At 35.5% G+C, this 22,863-nt stretch overlaps 1 protein-coding gene across 1 annotated transcript in view; it reads right to left on the bottom strand.

Moving 5' to 3' along the window:
* Positions 1 to 22,863, bottom strand: part of LOC106065650 (hepatitis A virus cellular receptor 1-like) — a 51,758-nt gene that overhangs the window by 16,933 nt on the left and 11,962 nt on the right. Inside the window, exons 2-4 of the mRNA XM_056028418.1 lie at positions 17,857 to 18,216; positions 6,814 to 6,873; positions 98 to 151 (exon numbers count right to left, since the gene is read on the bottom strand). Coding sequence (XP_055884393.1) covers positions 98 to 151; positions 6,814 to 6,873; positions 17,857 to 18,216 — 474 coding nt within the window. The remainder of the gene's footprint in view (positions 1 to 97; positions 152 to 6,813; positions 6,874 to 17,856; positions 18,217 to 22,863) is intronic.

The following is a 22,863-nucleotide window of genomic DNA, read 5'->3' on the forward strand; positions in this document are numbered from 1 at the left end:
TAAACAAACACACGCTAAATCAGTAAATTAGTCAAAAGTAGCACATACATAGGAAAGTAGATATCATTATTGTTAAGAAAAATGTAAATCGTCCTACCTTCTGGATACCGTAACTCAGCAGGGAGTGTGGATGTCAGGTTTAATACAGAATCTAATGAGAAAAAGATATCTATCAAAAATATATTAAAAATGTATGCATTAAAAAGGAGAAATTTTTAAAATTTAACATCATTTATTATATACTTTAAACTATCATCCAACAATATCCTACCTGTGACTGTACTAAAAAGATATGTATATGGCAAATTTTTTTTTTAAATTGTATTATTTGTTAAGTTGACAAGGTTGTTATAATTATTACATTAATTTGTATCAAACCATCTAATGATAAGGTCTAATGCAGGGAAACCCAACCTTATGCTAACATGTGCCAATTTTTTTTTGCTAAATAAAATATTTATACTTATTTTTTATTAACTATAAAATTTTTCCGAATATTGTCTTATTAAAAATAAATTATGTTTAATTGAGATAACATAATTTATTAATATTACACTTATATGCTAGGACAATACGTCACTATAGATTGTTTATTAATATCAAATTGTTTTATATTTTTAACCTAAAACAAATTAATGTGAAATAACTTTTTTCTTCAAAAATTTCGACAATATGTTTGTTACGGTCGCATCGCAGCATGGTGTGAAATGAAAATGGTGTGAATTTGGTTATTGAATGGAAGGGATGTTAAAAAGAGGAAGCGGGAAGAGATGGACATAAAGAGAGTTAATGTTTACGTCATTTGTATTAATATTAAAGTATTTTTAGATTAGAACCTAAGAGCGTGTCTTATTATTATTTTGAAGAGTCTTGTGTCGTAACAAGGTTGTTCAGGATTTTAAAATAAGAAAGTAATTTAGTAGAAACGATTATTGAAAATGAATTTTAAGACTTATTTTAGATTTAATTTTCTTGCTGAAACATCTCAAAAGTTTTAAATCTGTATAGGATGTTCTGGATTTTGTTTTGAAAAAGAAATCGACCTATATTACTTTAAGTTTCTTACAAATCGTCGCCAAAAATGTTCTAAATTTTATATGAAAAATGTACTAACACCAAATAACTGTTTGAAATCCCTCTTCTAAAATTAAAACAAATAAGATTCTTTTTATTTTTGAAAATCGGTTGTTACGGATTTTGTATGAAAAACATATCAACTCTATTTATTTAAAATTGCACTTAGGTATACCTTACACTAGATTTAATTTTCTAGCTAAAACGTTACAAAATTTAATTTCCAGATTTTTACGGAAATCAACTTCCTAACACCAAAGTATGGTATGAAAATCTCTCCCCAAGGTTATGGTATCTGTAATTTTCATACCAGATCATCCCAAAAATGTAATTATTGGTATTTGATTTATCTGAGATTCTCTCTTTGTCTCTCTATATATTTAAAAATCCGGAGCAATCTCTTATAGATATTTAAATCTTTTGTTTCAGAAGGAAAAAGGTTAAAGGCAGCGCAAGTGGAGTGAGTTTAGTTTTTTCTGTTGCTTTGTGTAGGTAGTCCACGACACACTGCCGCACAGTAGCGTGCAGAATTCATTTATGGCATCCAGCTTGTTATCGTCAATGAGGATGGAAGGTGGTGCTGTAGCAGGTGGTCCCATAACATTAGTTTTCTTTGTGCTCTTTGTTAGACCATAATCTTTACAAGCCTGAGAGAAGCAGGACATTAGTGACTGAATTTCCACTTGTGAGTGTGCCACTACCACTGCATCATCCACGAATAGAATATCTCTTACGTGGATTTGTTAAACGCATGGTGGATTAGCATTAAGAAGAGTATTCCAAATAGGGTTGGGGCCAGGACACATCATTGTTTGACTCCACTGTTTATACTGAAACTTTCAGAGCAGGCATCGTTGAACTGCACAGTACCTATCATATTTTGGTGGAAAGAGACAATAATATTTAGCAGCTTGGGTGGACAGCCTCGTGTTGAGTTTTCGATCTCCCATCAAGCGCCTCCCCAGGTGGTAGATAGAGGAATGCCCTCAAGATATGGTGGGTACTGGGGAAATAAAATACCAGGGGTGGACCAAAATCAAACCTGCTGCCTTGCAGGAAGTGGAGGGATCCACAAAGGCTAGGGCACCTTACCTGAAAACAAAGGCAGCTATCCAGAGAGCTGAAAGGGACAGCCCCCAGATGGTTATGCACAGAGCTAACAACTCTGTCATATAAAAAAATACTGTTACGATAGCTTCTACACACAAGAAAATCTGGACAGATCTCAAAGGAAAACCACCTAGGCCTGCAAAAGGACATGCTTTTTGTTTTGCGACATGGAACGTGCTAAGCCTTTATAGAGCAGGTGCGCTAGCCCAACTTACTGAAGTGTTAAAGAAATATAGGATTACCCTTGTAGCCCTACAGGAAATCAGGTGGAAAGACTCGGACATTCTCAGAACCAAGTAGTATACTATATTTTATAGTGGTGGAAGCACTAACAACTTAGGTACAGGTTTTGCTGTTAAAAAGGAAATGGTAGGTAATGTCATTGGATTTAAACCTGTAAGTGATAGACTCTGCTCACTACGTTTGAAAGGAAAATTCTTCAACATATCATTTATCAATGTTCATGCTCCTACTGTAGAGGCAGATGATAACACAAAAGAAGCCTTCTATGATGGACTGGAAAGAATTTATGATGAAGCACCAAAGCATGACATCAAAATAGTCCTAGGAGATTTCAATGCAAAAATTGGAAAGGAACCAGCATTCAGACCAACAATTGGCAAAGAAAGCATACATGAAGAGACCAACAATAATGGCATAAGATTATTGGATTTTGCATCAAGAAAAGGAAAGTCTATCTGCAGCACAAAACTCCAACATAAGAATATTCACAAGGTAACCTGGATCTCACCTGATAGCAATACCCAGAATCAAATAGATCATATACTCATAGATAAGAGACATGGATACTAGATGTAAGAAGTTTCAGAGGAGCAAATGCTGACTCAGACCACCTACTTGTAAAAGCTAAACTTAGACAAAGAATAAGTACCATACACAATTACCAAAGAAAGAGATCACAGCAATACGATAGTCAAAAACTCACATAGGATCCACTTGTGGCAGAAACTTATAGAATTGCACTCCCAATGCAACTAACAACATTACAAAAGACAGCGAAAATAACATAAATGAACATTGGAAAATAATAAAGCATGCTATCAAAAGAACAGCAGAAGAGGTAGTTGGATTTAAACAAAAGAACGAGAAAATAGGGTGGTATGATGATGAATGCAGACACATTATAGAAGAGAAAAACAATGCTCGGATGATAATGCTACTGAGAGAAACCAGAAACACTAGACAACAATACAATGAAGCAAGAAGAAGGGCCACAAAAGTTGTGAGAAAGAAAAAACGGGAATGGGAAAAGTCCAAGATTATTCAAATTGAAGAACTAGCAAAGGAGGGAGACATGAGAGGAATTTATAAGAAAATTAAAGATGGAAAGAACGGCTTTCAAGCTAGATCACACATGTGTGAGAACAAAAGATGGTCACCTTATTACAGAAAACAGCAGGCTCATTGAGAGATGGGCTGAATACTTTGAGGAGATCCTAAATACCATTGAAGATGGAGGACCAGATCCCTTAGTGAACCCACCAACACTCATTAAAACATCAGAAATAATTAGGACCATGAAGAATCACAAAGCACAAGGAGAGGACCAAATTACAGCAGAACTAATTAAATATGGAGGGAAATACTTACATTCCCAAATACACAGACTAATATCAAGAATTTGGGAAGAAGAAGTAATACCAACAGAATGAGAAACAGCTCGTATAACCCCAATACACAAAAAGGATCCAAGCTAAAGTGCTGTAATTACAGAGGAATCTCTCTACTAAATGTGATCCTGTCTAGGGCTATAACTAAGAGGCTTGGAAAATATTCAGAAGAAATCTTAAGTGACTACCAATGTGGTTTCAGACCCAATAGATCCACAACTGTGTGATAACCCGTTTTAGTTCACTCAAGGTATCACTCAGGTCCAAGCATTTAATTATTTTAATTACTCTATTTATCATTAATTTTCTTAAATTTAGCCAATCAAGTGCTAAAAACACAGCCACCATCCCTCCAATCCAACCCCATCCCCTTTGGCACTGATGTCACATTATACCTTCCCCATCTTGACACATGCCACACTAGACTCTTACACTCCCTCTACCTATCTTGGCGGACATCCGTTGACCCCCCTCCCTCTGGAGCGGCTGTCCCACTTCAAAGAGCCCATTCAGCTCAAACGCCTCGGGCAACGTTGATCGGCTGGCGCTAGCCAATGTCCAGGTGTAGTCTACCGCTGGGTGCCCTCAGACAGGACATGGGATGAAGATTTTTAGCAGTCCCCGAAAGGGGAAAAGACGCTATTACTTTTGTGCGAAATGTCTGTCCGTCCGTCCCGTTTAGATCTCGTAAACTTGAAAAGATATTGAAAATCCGACATCACAATATTTTAGACCAGTGGTTCCCAAACTTTTTTGTCTCGTAGACCCCTTGTCATGTTTTCTGGTATTCGGTAGACCCCCTACTTAACTTATATTGCATTTTTGCAGATTCATTACTTCATTTTTTAAACTAATTTCTAACTGTAGTGTAGTAAGTCGAAGAGTGAAAAAGTAATTTAAAGCTACATCTGAGAGATCTATCTTTTATTACTGATAAAATTAAAATTTGAACCAATCAAAATAACAATTAATATGTATTGCTAGAATAACAAAAACACACTAGAAATTTTTTTTTTTTTGCATGTTCATCATCCTTTACTACGGATATTATGTTTCAATATAGTTGTTCTATGAAGTAGTCCTTCAAACATTAAATATTAATTAATTAATATGCCTTAAGTATCATTGTAAAAGTTTTCGCAAAGAGTTTCTCGTGTATTTCTTGATCTTTTACGTCTAGCTTAAATATTGGGCCTGCGGAACTGCTTTTACTAACATGAGAAGGGTCAAAGACGAGTTACTGGCGCCTAAATCAGTAAGCTTCGGACAGGAGGGACTCATTAGCCTTCGCTTACAGCCTACCTAGCCGAAGGAAAACAGAATTCAAACCTCTGCTGCTTTGCAGCTATACCCAAACATGGGAAAGGTTTCACGGGTCAGCCCTGTGGAAAATATGGAGCAGAAGACCATTAGGCAGTTTGAAGCTTTAATGCTGTAACTCATCCCATCCATATGCCCTTGAACTGTAGTGTTGCTTAAAGAAATTGGTTTCATAATTTGATGTAGGTTTGTGTAAAACAATTTTAAAACTACTTCAACGGCTGGTGAAATTAATGTTTTATCTATAGTGTTTTCCGTATTTGGCTATAGGTAAATAAATCTTGTAAACGCTCACAAACCACCATGATGTTCAAGAAAGTTTGTGTGGGTCTATTCTGAACTGTATCCTCCCGTGTAATTGGTTTCATATAGTCATAAAAAGGCACTTAGACAACCGCTTATTTAACAAGGAAATAAATACCAAATCAACGCTGTACAATGTAGATTTCTTTTTGTTAAAGATGTAGACACAATTAACTATTTAAATAAATATTGAAATTAAATACAATTTTACATTTGAATAGCGGGATAAATATTTATAACTAAGGTACACATCTTTTTAAATGTTTGAAATTAATGGGTGTGAAAATTAAAGTCATGACTTGCTTAAATAAAATCCACTATCGTAGACCCCCATGGACATCTCATAGACCCTCAATTTACTTTTTCACTTTCATAGACCCCCTGGAAATCTTCGTAGACCCCTGAGGGTCTATATAGACCACTTTGGGAATCACTGATTTAGACCATTCAAAGTTCTGATACAACGGCTACTTTTTTTTTCTGAAAGCGAAAAATCTAATTTTTAAAATCAGTTATGCAAGCAGTTTTTTAAAGAGAAAAAGCTAATTAGTATGCATTATAAGTTAGACCTAATTTAAAACGAATAGTAAACCTTATTTTCCAAAATTTTTTTTTTATTGCAGTTGTTCTGCAGTGAATCTTTCATAAGACATCAATTAGGCGCGGTGGCTGAGCGGTAAAGCGCTTGGCTTCCGAACCGGGGGTCCCGGGTTCGAATCCTGGTGAAGACTGGGATTTTCAGCTTTGGGCGCCTCTGAGTCCACTCAGCTCTAATGGGTATCTGACATTAGTTGGGGAAAAGTAACGGCGGTTGGTCGTTGTGCTGGCTACATGACACCCTCGTTAACCGTAGGCCACAAAAACAGATGAACTTTACATCATCTGCCCTATAGACCATAAGGTCTGAAAGGGGAACTAGTTAGGCCAGGTTCACATCTAACTTTACATTCACTTTCACCTATCCTTTGATCTGCGGGACCGTTGGGGCACTACACAAGATCTGTTAACCTGTTTTCTCCATTCTTATCTCTCATTTGTCTTTGATATAATTTCATTCGGATGTTCTTTCTGAAAATGATGAAGCCTGCCTGGGTGGACCACTTCGGGGGCTGATTTTGAGTTTGTGTTTTTACACAAACTGTCTTTTGTAACCTTGTTTTTAAAATGCTAGTGATTAATTTTATCATTGTTAGCAGAAAATATTAATATTGTGGCATTAAAACAATATTTTATATCTAACATAACAGGCCTAGTTTTGATTTATATACAAAATACAGAAATGCACACAATTAGAAAACATTAGGTCTTTTTTTTTAATACTACCCTATCACTATCATTCATTAATGAGAAGTTGTAAGAAAATTAAGGAACTTACCTGAACTTTTATTTTCATTTGTGTAATCTGTGTTTACTTCTTTAGAGTTTTTTGGCTTAGCTTAAAAAATGTAAAAATAAATGTATATATATACCGGTATATGTATGTATGTATGTGTGTCGCTAACTACACATTAACAAAATGTAAGAACTAAGTCAAGAGCGTTAGATACTTGAATAAAGTTGAAAGCAGAAAGGCCAGGGTCGAGTCTCTGTCCATAATAAGATATTGCCACCATGAATTCCAAAGACCAACTGATTGGATGGTTGCCTGGTCGTGCCGTTTGCATTTTATTCATTGGGGAAAGACAACACAATCACAAAACAGCCACTTTTTTTCTTGAAATCTTGACAGTTCATTGGTGCCTTTCAATTCAACTGTATCTAGAGTTCATTATATGGTAACAGTTCACATTACACTTTATTTGGATGTCTTTCATAGGTCACCAATACATATTCAGTACCCATACTTAGCATATAGTTAACAGTTCAAAGTTCATAGTGATATATATAGCATGTGGCAATGTGTCATTCTGTAAGTTCATAACATGAGTTCTTGACATAGAATGCCTAGGTATTCTATAGAATGGCAACGACTGCTTTAGGCAAAGTGTTGAATGATGATTTAAAGAATTTTTATTAATAATCAGAGAATAATAAAAAGTGGGCATAATAGAACTAGAGCAGTGTTTCTCAAACTTCGGCATCATCAAAAAGTTACATTGGCGACCCTTCCTTTGTCAGCTAGGGGGTCTGGGGGAGCGCTGTAAGCTCCCAAACAGGTGTTGGGGACGGAGTCCCGACGCAAGCTCTTTCCTGCCAGAAACGCATTCTCCTGACATCCACAGCTCATCATTCATCCTATTTAAAAAGGGCATATAAAATAAAGTACGTGGGCGCAATGGCCGATCCTGAAGTGTAAGTGACAGTCGAGATACAAGCAGTGTAAGTATATTTTTATTGCGCTATTTATCGTAATATTATCTTGAAGTTAAGCGAGACCTCTTGTAGTCGGCTTTTTGGTCGGAATAAAATGCCAACAGAACGATAGTTATATGCTTTATATATTCGACTGTTTTGACAGACGCAAAGTGTCTTATTTTTAAGAAACCTTTGAATGTTTTTACTTTAAAAAATTAGCACCGGTATGTACATTTATAGGCCTAAATACATTGCAAATACAACAGATGTCTTCCTTGAAAAGAAAAGAGTTGAGTTTTGAGTTTAGGCACATCGGCACAATTTAGGCCATGTCGTGCCCGTAATCCTTTAAGGATCTATCTCCCTTTAAAGCTAAGGGCTAAATTCTATACAGTTAAAATTAATAAAAACAAGGTCTAATCACAGTTAAAATAGTAAAGGTACCGGTAGTAAAAATTTAATAATTTGGTAAAAATCTTATGTAAATATTATATTTCACAATTCATAAATCAGATCTTCGTAGACAACCCCACTTCCCGGACAAAGCCCAGTACCTTCCCAGGGTCGACATTGTCAAATAGTGTTTTTAAGTGGTGTGCTCTAAAAAATTTCTCCCTGACATCCTGGCATCTGGGGCAATCAATGAGGATATGTTGCAAGGTGATGCGAGAGTCACAGTACTCACAAAGTGGGGGCTCCTCTTTCTTCAACACAAAAGAGGGCGTGATGTAGGTGTGGCCAATCCTAAATCTGGACATGGTCGTGCTACCACGCCTTGTCAGACCCTTAGATGTGGTCGCCACCTGACATCCGCCACAATCTGCCTGAGTTTGTTGTGAGTCTCAGCCTCCTATCGGTCCTGCCACTCTCGATAGGTGGCAGAGGCAATACTTTGTCTCAGGTCCGAGCAGGGAATTTGAGTTCCTGACACCGCGTGATTTAGGTCTCTCTTTGCTTCTCTGTCTGAGGGCTTCATTTCCCTCAATGCCCACATGGGAGGGGACCCAGATGAAGGTGACATCCCTATGGTCGGCTGTTATTTGGTCCAACAGCTTTAGGCTCTTATGTACCAATGGAATGTCAGTCTTCATCCGCCCCAAGGCTTGCTATGCAGATTTGAAGTCGGAGAAGATTATAAATTTCCTCCTTTCTGATGCTTTGACGGCCATAAGTGCAAGTGATATTGCATGTAATTCGGCCGTAAAGATGGAGCAGCCATCGGGGAGTCTACGGGAGATTGTTTTGTTCCGAAAGGAGGAGGCACACGCGACCTTTCCATCCATTTTGGATCCGTCTGTGTAGCTGGTGTCACAATCTCCGTAGCTCTCCTGCAGTTCCCTAAAGTGGACTTGTAGTATGCTTGGGTCTGTATTTTCTTTTTTGAAATTAAGGAGGCATAAATTTAATTTGGGTTTATTCATTAGCCAAGGAGGATTCTGTGGGGTTTCTATTTTAGAGATTTGGTCAATGGGTGGGGTTAAATTTTGGATGGGTTCTCTCATTCGAAGGCCCAACGGCTGTATGACGTTAAGCCTTCGATTGTATAGTTCTACATCTGTAGGGTTAAATATGGAGTCGAAAGCAGGGTTCGTGGGGTTGGATTTTAGCTTGACTATATACTGCATTGCAAGTTTTTTCATTCTTATGTCCATGGGGAGTTCTCCAGTCTCCACATGGAGACATGAGATAGGCAATGTACGAAACGCGGCGAGACAGAGACGTAGGGCAGCATTTTGTATTGGTTCCAGTATTTTTAGATAAGACTTCCTTGCTGCTCCATATATGATGGATCCGTAGTCTAACTTTGATCGGATTAGACTCCGATATAGCAGCAGCAAGGTATCTCTGTCAGCTCAAGGTCCGTATGGCTAAGTACTATAAGTATGTTTAATGACTTTTGGCATTTCTTCTTAAGTTCCTTAATGTGGGGGTGAATATTAAATTTGGAATCTAGGGTGAGGCCTAAAAATTTTGTAGTTTTCACAACAGGGATTTTCTTTTGTGTATAAATAGTTCAGGGTCTGGGTGGAGTCTCCTTAACTTACAAAAATGCATACTAACTGTTTTGGAGTCCGAAAATTTAAAACCATTATCGTTTGCCCAATTTTGAATTCTTATTTAAACATAACTGCAATTTTCTTTCTAAAGTGTTCATGTTTTTGCCATATGTAAGAATGACAAAGTCATTAACATACAGAGAGCACTCTTTACCAGGGGACAGAGCATTTATAATGCTGTTTATTTTTATGTTAAATAGGGTCACTGAGAGAATGCTGCCCTGGGATACACCCATTTCCTGGTGATAAGTGTCAGAAGCGGAATTGCTCACTCGAACCTGAAATTTCCAGTCCTTTAGGAATTCCTTCACAAAGCAGGGGAGGTGTCCCTTAAGCCCCATAAGCTCCAGGTCACGTAGAATGCCATGTTTCCAGGTTGTATCATAGGCCTTTTTCTATATCGAAGAATACAGCTACTAGATGTTCTCGTCTGAGGAATGCATTCGGCGCCTTCAACATTCATAATACATAAAATCTAGACCTAGTAATTAGTCTACTTTAATACTACGTCTGTTTATAGTTATGAGGATCTAATTCTAGACCTAGTAATTTGTCTAGTTTAATAATACGTCTGTTTATAGTAATGAGGACAACAACTACACGTTGGTTGTGTTACATTTTACAACACTTCGCCTAAACGCTAATGCTAACACACAGTCAGGCTCTGGTTACGATAAAAAAAACAATGGTCGCTGACCTACTACGTCACGAACCAGTCCTACGGCCTGGGGTCACGAAGGTCACGATGCATTCCTGATGAAAGCTTCCAGCCTTACCAGATGGTCAGTTGTTGTCCGCCCCTGCCGGAATCCGCACTGGTAGTTGGAGATGATTTTATTTCTTTCAAGGTACCAGACAAGCCTATTGTTTATCATTCTTTCCATGGAAAATAAAAGATACTCCACATATTTATATTGAGGGTCGCCGCCAAAAAAACAACAACATGTCTTTGAAAAATAATATTTAAAAAAAACAACTCATATATATAAGTTATTAATTTTGTTGAATACGCCAGTTTGTAACTTCGTTTCTTAAAGAACTAGAAGATTAAAGTTCTGAAAAAAAAAATCGGAAGACTGAAAAGATATCAGGTAGATCAATTAGTTTCTAAATTATATTATTTTTATTTTAGGATTATAGTATAAAATTGTGAGTTATCGTCCCAAAGTTATTTATACGGTAGAAAAATATGAGATGGAGTGAAGGTTGGGAAAAGGCGATTAGAAAAAATATTTTGTTTCAGAACTCATCTCAATTGTTACTCTTCTAATTTCTTATGAATTCTAAATTTACCAAAGCATATTCTTGCAAAAATTATTTTAAATTATGCACAATTATTTAGACTATGTCGCCGTATTGAACTGTTCTATTTAAAAACGTGATGTTTTCGCCATGCCGGTAGAGTGGAAACGATTATCATGTAAGAGACAATATAAGTCCTTTCTCCTTTTTTTATAATTATGATTGCATTTTGGCATTAAAGAATATGGATTGGGACGACTCGATAGAAGAATTTATGGCATATAAATATTAGTGACAGATTTTATTTTTAGCAGCCCCCGAAAGGACAGTTAATAGAAAAGTTGAAAAGCAAATAGAGGACTACAGGCATAATAAAGTTGCTGTGTGGGAGGAAATTGAACAAGATATGACAGCAAGGAGGCAGACTGCGTTCTGGGACAATTAAAAGAAATGAAGCTGCTCAAGACATTTTATACTGTTATTTTTCTTTCACATCAAATAAATACCTAAATATGTAAACTCAAAGTTTTTTTGTTTGTTTTGTATACTTGTAAAGATCTACAGATAGTGATTATATTTGCTCTGTGTATGTGTGTGTGTGTATCTTCTATCTATCTAATTCTCGTCATGGCTCAAGAAATTAGACACCACGTAAAAGAAAGATCACTCTTTATTTCTGCAAGTCGGACGAACTAGAGTTACCCTATGAAAAAAAAAGAGAAAAAAGGGGGGGGGGGGTGAACGAGTAGTATTCACCCTCACAAAATAGCAGGGCCAGACTTTAACCGCTGTGACCAAGAAGTCATGAAAAGATCACTCTTTATTTCTACCTCACGTAGATTTAGCGGCGAAAAAAAGAGGTGGGGGGGGGGGAGAACAAGTAATCTACTCTGTATTCACACGTCACTAAATAGCAGGGCCGGACTCAAAGTTTGTGGGGTCCTATGCAAAACGGATTTCACGAGGCCAAGTTTGGGTAGGGATACGGATAATAAGTGAAATTTAAGAGTTTGTATTAGAAAATAAATTCGTCTTAGTATTTTATTTATTCTTTACTATGTACTTAACGAGCCTTGCGTGTAGCAAAGTCATACAGTATATTCAAAAATTTTATTTCCTACATAAATCACGCTCAATTGCAAAAATTACCCAATGTTTCAAACTATCTACGAGAATAGTTGACCTTTTACTTCTTGTGCGTAGGATTAGCGTTTTCCGTATTGAACGACACCCCAAAATGACAATTTTCGTCTACATATTTCAGGAGATTTGTATGTGTTTTCAGAAGATTTTAATAATTTCCGGATATTTCCAGGACTTTTTCGAATATTTTGCAATTTCAGATTTCTAGGAGCTCCTGGTAAATGAGGCGGCCGAAGGACGTCATTTATAAGTTATAAAATGGTATAATTTAATTATTCATAGACCTAGAATTAGCGCGGGTCCTATGAAAGTGCGGAGCCTACTGCGGTCACATATATTGCAGTAGCATAAGGCCAGCCCTGCAAAATAGCGGCGTATGCTTCGCCGCCGGTCGACTAGTATAACATATTTGAAGAAATGTTATGGGTGAGAGTAACATCCTGAGCTACCGCACCAGGTGACATGACTCTGTCTGGGAGATTTCTATTCTCACCGTAGGTGATCAGTTAACGCTAATCTACTTATTCGAATATATATATATGTGTATGTATGTGTGTGTGTGTGCGTGCTTGTGTAACAAACTCAAAGATTCACTCTACTTAATCATTTTGACAACTACGTAGTAACTTATAGTAGTCTAAAGAAGAAAAAAAAAGTTGCACTGCTCGGTGTCAGGGTGGGTTTTACAGGTGTAGGGTATGACTTATTATGCCGGGTTCCCCACCACAACAACGGTTGTTATTGAAATGACTATCGAAAGAACGAATAATACAAATAGTAACGTATACTAGTGAATAACAAGATTGCCTATAACAAAGCAAAGGTTTTAATGGAGTATGATGAGACAAAAAGAACTATAGCATAGCACACCATAATCTCAGCGCCACAGTCAATCAGGGCTCGCAACGCCCACACCCCAAAGCCATGGACGATAGTCAAATAACAAAGCCTACAAATCGACTCGACTCCAGCAGTCCCGAGCCTGCGTCCATAAGTAAGAAAAATACGCACTCCTTGAAATTGTCATTCACAAGATTATATGACCAACGAATTTAGAGCTACATCACGAAGAATATATAGTGGTTCGATGATGACCACTATGTCATCCAGGGAGCTGAGGGCTTTGCACTGGGGTTTTATGCCTACTCATGTGGCTGGTGAGACCTATGTGAGCCCGGAATCTTCGGCTGCACACTGGGCAGGTTATTCCAGCTGGAGCTAGTGTCATTGGCTTGTTTTTCTTCTCTGACGTTTTTCTTCCTCAGCAACCTGTGCGCCAGTTTTCACAGCGAAACGCCATGATGCTCTGCCATGTGCCTCTGTCTCCCAGATAGCTGAGTCTATGCTGAAAGACCACTTTGTGAGCGCTTTCCTTCACTTAATTGGCCATACAAGAGTCGTTTAGGGATGCGGCGGTCTTCCATTCTACAGACGTATGCTACCCATCGCAGCTGGGACTGCATCAGGATTGTGTGGATGCTTTGAAGACTCGCTCTTCAGTATCTGGTATTTTGTTTTGCCAGTAGAATAAAGTACAGTAAAATAAACTAACCCATCATTTGGGAAGAAAACAACACAGAGAGACTGCTACCCAGCAAAACAAAACATAGCACGTCCTTAGGAACAAACGCACAAAGCCTTATGGTGCACAAAAGAAAACATCAAGCAAGCAGCAACTCTAGATGCACACGACACTCGTGTCTACAAATAAAGGCATACGAAAATGACGTAGAGACTATATAGAGAGGCACCCAAAATTGGCCTAGCATAAACTTGGATAGACTAGAATTATTCGAATGGGCTATAAAGCAAGGGTACCCCTTTAGGCGCTCAGTAAACACATCTCTGATCGAGTCGTGTGTCGAGCCTCGAGCCCCTTTGATAAGTAGCCAGTACCAGACTCAAGCGTGCTTAGCCTCTACACAACACATACCACTATCAAATTATCAAAATAGCTTTAATCGTACAAGCATATTCTTAAATTGACTTGGTATTAAAAAGTAAGAAAAATATAGTGCCAATTTGTCGAGATCTTTCTATTCTGTTATGTTGGAAATTGATGTTTGTAGAAAGCAGCACACTTAAAAAATACCCTGTAGTACTGTCTCTGAACACTTTTGAATAACTTCTCTCTATTTGTGCTGGCCTTGCGTTAAATGTTCTTTTAATTTGACACACGTAACAAATAATTTTCTTTCTAAGTAGAAATTTCGGGAAAAAAATGTATTAATTATCATATTACGAAGGAACTTAAAATAATACTTTATAGTACTTTTTGTTTAAATATTGAGTATAAAAATGTTACATTGTAAACATATTTTTTTTTGGGGGGGGGGGGTCGGGGGGGGGGAACTGATAGAGCTTTATATGTTTTTGTCAGTGGCGTAGCTAGCAGTGTGCGGGTGGTGCGGGCCGCACAGGGCATCAAGTGATGAGGGGCATCAAGCCGAGGATAAACTTTGTCGGTAAAATCTACACATTTGTTTAACAAAAGAAGAAACACTAACAAATGTATTTATTTCGAAGCTTTGTTTTTCTCCTATATGCTTCCTTACAATACATTGAAGCTGCAGATTATCTTGAATCAATTTAATTACATTTGTTTAAAGCTCTGAAGCCAACGCACATTTACACATTCTTCAGACCTTTGTACTATAATAAGGGACAAAGTTGTGTTGGTACATTTTTTTTTATTAAATTGTTCAGTAGACGGGTTTCATCTAAATCTAGATTTTATTAATATGCCTCTCGACTCTAGTTAACTTTTGTAGCTTATTTTCATTTCATTGTGATTCTTTTTAGTTCTGGTCATTCTGGAAAGAATTCACTACTTCTTATTAATTTTAATGCCCATATTTTTACATTTTTACTTTTTATTTTCGGCGCATTTTTTTGTTTCATCTCGAGATCATTGTAAATGAAAGGATTTCTTGACTTTGGGGACACCATTATCCAAGAACAAACCACTCCTGACATAACATGTGCTTCGAATCAAGCTTAGTTCCACACCGAATGCGTAAATGTCCCAACAAATACAAAACGAGTTTATTGTAATTTTGGACAATTACGAAATCAAATACCACAGCAAGTGAAACAATTTTTTAAAATTTCATTTTTATTGAACAGACATGTCAAGGTTGGATTAAAATTCCTAAATCAGTACAATATTGGCTGCATGAACAAAAAAATTCCAGGTAAAAGCCACGAAGATTCTGTAGAAACACACATATAAGAGCTACGGGTGGAATTTGTTTTTCATTGGACCAAATTCTTCTAGAAATTATCATCAAATTTGAGCAATATCATGATGCGGTATGAATTTGTGTCACTTTCCCTACTATTGAATCCTCAATTGAAAAAAAAAATGTTGATGGTTTTCATAGAAATATTGACAAAAACAAATTTCCAATGAATAGAATGAGACATCAACGGTTGTCGCAGTTTTTTCAGAAGCCTCCAACTAACGAAACATATTCGCTAGATAAATCAGTCTCGAATATCGCCATCTTGATGTGCATATTTCTGACAACTATGGTAAGTGCGGCTACATGCAAGCGAAATAGTTCTACACTTCAGTTGATCAAGAATTACTTTCGATCGACTGATGATATATTTACGACAAACTCATTTGGCAATTTCGTTAATTGAACAAAAGCTGGTAGAAAAACAAAGTTACAAAGAAAGTTTCACCCAGGCAGGTAAAAAGTCAGATTTTAATATTTTTGGAAAGAAAGTCAGAATGAAATTATATCAAAGACAAATGACAGAGAAGAATGGAGAAAGAATGTGGACAGATCTTGTGTGGTGCCCTAACGGTCCAGCAGACCAAAGGATAGGTGAAAGTTAATGCGAAGTTAAATGTGAACCTGGCCTAACTGATGTCTTATAATGAATATCTAATTGATCTAATTGTTTTATAAAGGGCCAATCTCTTATTAAAATCCTCAAGAAAAAAACATTTCCGTATTTTTTTTTCCTTTAGTTCAGTGTTCTACAGCAATGAGACAGTGCTGCAGTTCAAAAGATAAATAAAAAAAAAACAAAAAACAACTACTTATTAATTGTTGTTTTAAATTATGTCCAACATATATGCACACTAAATAGATTTTTTCTCTTTAAAAAAAAGTAAACATTTTTTGTGTGTTAATGTAGTAGTTAGTATGACAGAACTAACGAGCCTCCCATGTTCGTTTTTATGAATAGTGAATAGTTGTAAAAGTGGTGTATTTTTATAAAATGTGCATAAGTGATTTAAAAAGCTAGATTTTTCGCTTTCAAAAAAGAAAAAAGTAGCCGTTGCATCAAAATATTATGATGTCGAATTTTCACTATCTTTTCTAGTCTAAACGGGACGGACGTACAGACATTCAACACAAATTAATAGCGTCTTTTCCCTTTTCGGGGGCCGCTAAAAAAAGATGTTGATAAAATTATTGATAAATTGCTAGAAAGAAAACACTAAGATTTATTTGTAGTATCTTTTTTTGTAAAATAGATTTTCTTTCCAAATTAGCAATACTTTAACATTAAATACACATTTCTTTTCAAGAAAAAAAAAACTTTTTGGGGTGGGGGGGGGGCATCATAAGGACCGGCCGTACTTCTCATCAAATACCCTAGCTACGCCACTGGTTTTTGTATACAATGTTTATAATTAATTTACTACACCTTAAATATCATGTCTCATGTTGGTCTTACCTATATGTCATTGTAACAATGATAAGCAATAATAGTGTAAAATTGATGCATTATTGACATATCAATATTAATCATTTGTCTATGGTTGAGTTATAGACCTACGTATGATTAGGAGAATAGAGAGGGCAGTGGGTTTAGTTTTAAACTGAACATAATCTTCAAATACAAAACAAAACCTAATAAAATTCCCAGAAAGACACAAAGATAAAGGCACATTCCTAGTTCAATATGCTAGGACAAATTTGTACAAATGTGCCTTCTTCCCTAGTGCTATTAGAGCATGGAATGGGTTTCCTGAGCCAGCCAGAATTTAAGTCATTGGTTAACATGCATGACTAGATGCATGACACATAGGACGTAATTATCTTCTTTTTTTTTTAATTAACGTCTGCATTTTTTTAATAATAATAAGAAGAAGATAAAAATTCTCCTTTTTTGTTAATACTTAAGTTATTCTTTTTTTTTCCTATTTGATGTGTTGAGTTAGGTCGAGATTTACATAAGCGTAAGAGGAGGAAATATAATAATAAGTATTCAGACAAAGTATGTTTTATGTTGATTAGTTTATTTTTTAAAATGTGAATCGCCAACGTTTATTTTCAGTGCAAAAAAAAAGGCCTTGAAATTATTGTGAATTGCATTAAAAAGTCATGTTAGAGAACTAATGAACAGCAAAAACAAGCTTATTTTTAGAGAACTAATGAACATTATAAACATATCTTATATTAGAGAACAATTGAGAAACAGAAACAAGGCTTATATAAGAGAATTAATGAACACAATAAATAAGCCTTATTTTTTCGAAACTAATGAACATTGTAAATAAGTATATTTTAGTAAAGAACAGTTGAGAATTATAAAGAAACTTTATATTAGAGAATAAATGAGAATAAATAAGTCTTATATCAGAAAACTAATGAACAAATTAAAAAGTCTTATATAAGAGAACTAATAAGCTTTGAAATCAAGAAAATTGTGGTTACCTGTGACGGAGAGAAAAATATCAAGACCTATATAATATCTAGCATCCGTGTTCTCTTTTGCATAGTAGACTTCTACTTTGTATGTGTCTGTATCAGTGGCCCTCAAATCATTGACTCTGATATATGCCTCTGATTCTTGTATGCTTATTGAAACCCTATTGTATAGGCAAGATCCGACTTTGTTCTTTATAGGACATTCAAGATACCTTACAGAAGAAGTGAACTTGAGTGATTGAGGAGTATACTTATTGTCCACTATCCAAATACATTGGATGATGCCACTCTCACCTTGAAAATTCTTTGTAATTATTCTGCAATCCAACTGGCTTAGCAAATTAGCTTTGCTTGATGTAAGTAGGGCTGAAAGAGAAAAATAACATTACCCAGGCTATTATCTAGGGTGGTCAATTTACTGATGTAGTTTTACTTTATCAAGATAAAGAAAAGTAATATTTTAAACAGTGTTTGCCAAAGTGTGGTATGCGTACACCCAGGGTTGTTGTTTTTTTTAAAGCATGCCTTTTTCATAAATATTTGAAGAAATGGGAAGTATGCTTACCCAGCTTCTTTTTCATAAATATTTGAAGAAATGGGAAGTATGCTTACCCAGCTTCTTTTTCATAAATATTTGAAGAAATGGGAAGTATGCTTACCCAGCTTCTTTTTCATAAATATTTGAAGAAATGGGAAGTATGCTTACCCAGCTTCTTTTTCATAAATATTTGAAGAAATGGGAAGTATGCTTACCCAGCTTCTTTTTCATAAATATTTGAAGAAATGGGAAGTATGCTTACCCAGCTTCTTTTTCATAAATATTTGAAGAAATGGGAAGTATGCTTACCCAGCTTCTTTTTCATAAATATTTGAAGAAATGGGAAGTATGCTTACCCAGCTTCTTTTTCATAAATATTTGAAGAAATGGGAAGTATGCTTACCCAGCTTCTTTTTCATAAATATTTGAAGAAATGGGAAGTATGCTTACCCAGCTTCTTTTTCATAAATATTTGAAGAAATGGGAAGTATGCTTACCCAGCTTCTTTTTCATAAATATTTGAAGAAATGGGAAGTATGCTTACCCAGCTTCTTTTTCATAAATATTTGAAGAAATGGGAAGTATGCTTACCCAGTTTCTTTTTGATACCAACTTCTGTCGGCCATGTAGAATAAAATTTTTTAATCGATTATATAAATTCTCATATGCACGTTTTGCAAACTAGCATACTTAGCAGATATATTCCATGTTTTAAACTACCTCAACGTATCGTTACAGGGCAAAAAAATTTAATTGTTCAAAGTTCAAAATCAACTAAACGTCTCTATCGCAAAACTGAATTTATGTCAAAAGGGAGTTGGTAATGTAGAACCAGACTCGTTTCTCGTGTTCATAAGCTGATAACACATTTTTCGGCTACTAAAATTGATGCTGATACTCTGAAATACAGAACACATCAATAGGAGAATTTGTGAATAAACTTGAAAGCTATTTCAATGATTAAAAAAAAAATTGAATGGATAAGACATCCGTTTAAGAGCGATCGTTTGAAGTGGCTTAAGGCAGGTGCTTAAAAATGAACATAAAGAGTGTACTACAACATCATTTCGGTTAAAATTTGGAAAGATGAATAAGGGGTAGCGAATATTGCCTTTCTTAGGTTATCTTGAATGAGATTTTCGCTTCGCTTTTTTTTTTTGGGTATGATAGCTATATCTCTTTCTTTATATACTATCAGGTTATGAATGTGAATAGTGTAAACGTGTTATGAACTGAATGTTTTAGTCTTCCTTAAATGTGAGAGAGAGTGCGATAGGCAGTGAAGCCCTGTTCCCAGTCCAGGAAGGTTTGGACAGTTGTTTGCTGGACTGGTGTTTGTATAGTTAATATTCCTGAGAGTGTTGATGCCATTGTGTGCTCTATTGGATATTAAAGTTATTATTGTTTTCATGGATAGCTAGAGTTGGAGTTTATTTAGCATTAATTAATTGTTCTTAAGTAGCCCCTAATGAGCCAAGCAAGAAAGAACCTGACATAGGAATTAAATTTAAAAAATAGGAAAAAGACTACTGGGCGTAAAACCACATCTCAGATTAAAAATGACAACCAAGGAACCAAATTAGGATGATTAGTCATCTCAACACAACAATTTTATCCTTCTCATTGATCCAAATCAATGTTATTATAATATTTATTTAGATTTTTTAAATGAACAATTTGATTTTTTGTCAATCATCAATTTTTTTTTTGGCGTGGGGTATTCATGGTTATGAACATTTTTGAAGGGGTGAGATAGGCCAAAAGTTTGGGAAACACTGAATTAAACCAGTACATTATTTTCTGTTTAGATTTAATAAGTAATTGAAAGAAGATGTATCTGAAACCGAATAACCCTTGAAACCATCAACCTTGCCGATGCGCATCCTGTGAAAATTGTACATTGATAAGGGTAATATATATACATAAATATAAGTCAGTGAGTGGCACATAGAGGCTAGGCTACCAAATCTAAAGATCTAGAGTTATTGTGAAGACAAAATGTTTTAAATTTGAGATTTCTGGGAAGCCCAGAGATAACACATCTCTAATGGGTATCCAACAATAATTAAGGAATGTAATGGCGTTAGTAAATATGCTGGCTAGAATCTAGATAATCTATGCCATATAAAGAGATGAGTTTAGCATCCACTACCCTACTAATCGAAAGTTTTGTATATAAAATCAATTACTTCATTACATAAAAATAAAATAAAATTCATTAAGCCCCCCTTTAGATGGAGTCAAGTGGTTTAAGCTTCTAAGCCACACATTCCATACGCTTACATCCACCAATATAAAAAGATTTTAGTAGTTTATCTTTCTCTTCTAAACATATATATATATTATCCTTTGTATAGGGTTACACCTATATGCTTGCCTGGTCTTGTGATATGCGATTAGGACTGTCGTCTCGAAGGTACGCGGTTCAGACCCTGCCCACTCCAGCCATTCTCCCCTTTACTGTTGAAGGGTTTGGGCTAGGATGTAAAAATCTTAAATTCTGAAGGAACATCTGAAACATTGAAAACAAATTAGCAAATGCTATGTTTAAAGCAATCATGTTATTGGTACTTTGCTTTCATATCCTGGATCTGTGGAAAGAGTGTGGTTAGAGAAACCACAAAATTGTGTACCAACTACAGTTTCTTCATTGCATCCTATGCTTTTAATAGAAGAAAGGGCATTTTGGCTTAAAGACCTAGACACGTTGAACTGAAGGGTAGTAGAGCAGTAACTGACAGCATCCAGCTCATACTTCTCTTTCCCACACTCGACTCCAGATTTCCGTCTCTCATTTGTTTTGTACAATATTTGGAAAAGCAAATTTTACTGTTAACAATGTCTTGATGCTGGATTGAAATATTGACCCTATGTGACATCTATTCCTAAAGAACGAATCCGCATCAAAACAACAAATGAAAATCAAACAAACAGATCAACTTTAAAAACAATGATTCTCATCAATATAAACTCGCATGAGTCTTTGATGACAACCAAGGAGTATATGAGAATGAAAACATGAATTTGGCATCTCTGAGATGTAATCGGCAGTCTACAATATTGATCTCATTCAAGCAGGTCAAGACTTCAAATTGAATTTCCCTTTAATTTTTGTTAATGGAATTAACTCATACAAACATATTACATAGACACTAAGCTTGGTTAATCTTTTGAATTTTAATCATGTTATTCAGAAGAAAAGAAAACAATTGTTAACATTTAATTTCAATATATTAATTCTGTCTATTTCAATATATTAATTCTGTCTACATGAGACTAATAGCAAAGATGGCTGAATCTTAAAAGCAATGCAGACAGTATAGTACAGATTCTTTGAAATTTGGCTTCATTTCTTCCACGTCGAAAAAACAACTGCCTATAAGTTTCTTTGTTTCTTTTATGTGTAACAAAGTTTTATATAAATGTGATGAACCTTTAAAAAAATGTTACCCTTTGAAACAATCTATATTAGAGACTTTGCCGCCCTGATTAAACAGATAAAGATTTGAACTATTCCCCAACACTCAAAGATAAAAGTTCAGAAGAGACCCACACTGGAAAAAATATTCAATTTAGGATTACAAAGAGAAAACGTTTATGAGCATCTTACAATATCTCTTAAAGTACAGAAATATCTGGAAAACAGCACATTATAGGTGAAATAAGAGAATAAAAAATGTTTAAATAAATGCAAATACGGCATATAATGATTATTGATTTTAGGAAAAAACTAAGACCTTATTGCAGAAATTCAGATAAACAACCAAACCATAGAACAAGTACAAGAATATAAATATTTAGGCACAACTATCAACAACAAACTGAAATAGAATAAGCACTGTCAAAATCTATACACGAAAATTCACCAGCGACTCTTCTATCTCAGATAGCTAATAAAATTCAACATAGACAAAACAATAATCAAACTTTTCTACACAGCAACCATCAGCAGTCTTATTAACTTTTCCATCACCTGCTGGTATGGTAATACTTTACTGGCACAAAGACTTAGAATAAATAGACTAATTAAAAAAGCATCGTATATTACTCAAGTACAGCTACCATCACTTGAACAGCTTTTCCAAGAAAAATGCCTTTCCAAATCACTCACGATTCTTAAAGACAACCTGCACCCATTAAACCACTGTTACATCAGATCTGAAAGAAGTGGTCGTCTCCTTTCCATTAGGAGTAAAACTGAAAGATTTAAAAACTCCTTTATCCCACTTTCGGTCAGAGTGTTACAAGATCAGCTGTCATCATCGAGAAGTTCATAGAAGTCTAATTTATAAAGCCCTGGTTGTCAGTGTGTATGTGTTTCGTGTGTGAATGTTGTTCGAATTTTTAATCAATATTGTTTTTGTACAGTAGTTAAGCTGAGGTTGTCAATTGTAGTCAAACTGAATTTCCATTAGATTGGATCAATAAAAATTATCTTATCTTAAATCTTATCTCTTATAATATGGCTGCGGCAA

Source organism: Biomphalaria glabrata, chromosome 5 (genome assembly GCF_947242115.1).
Source record: "Biomphalaria glabrata chromosome 5, xgBioGlab47.1, whole genome shotgun sequence".
Taxonomy (NCBI): Eukaryota; Metazoa; Mollusca; class Gastropoda; family Planorbidae; genus Biomphalaria; species Biomphalaria glabrata.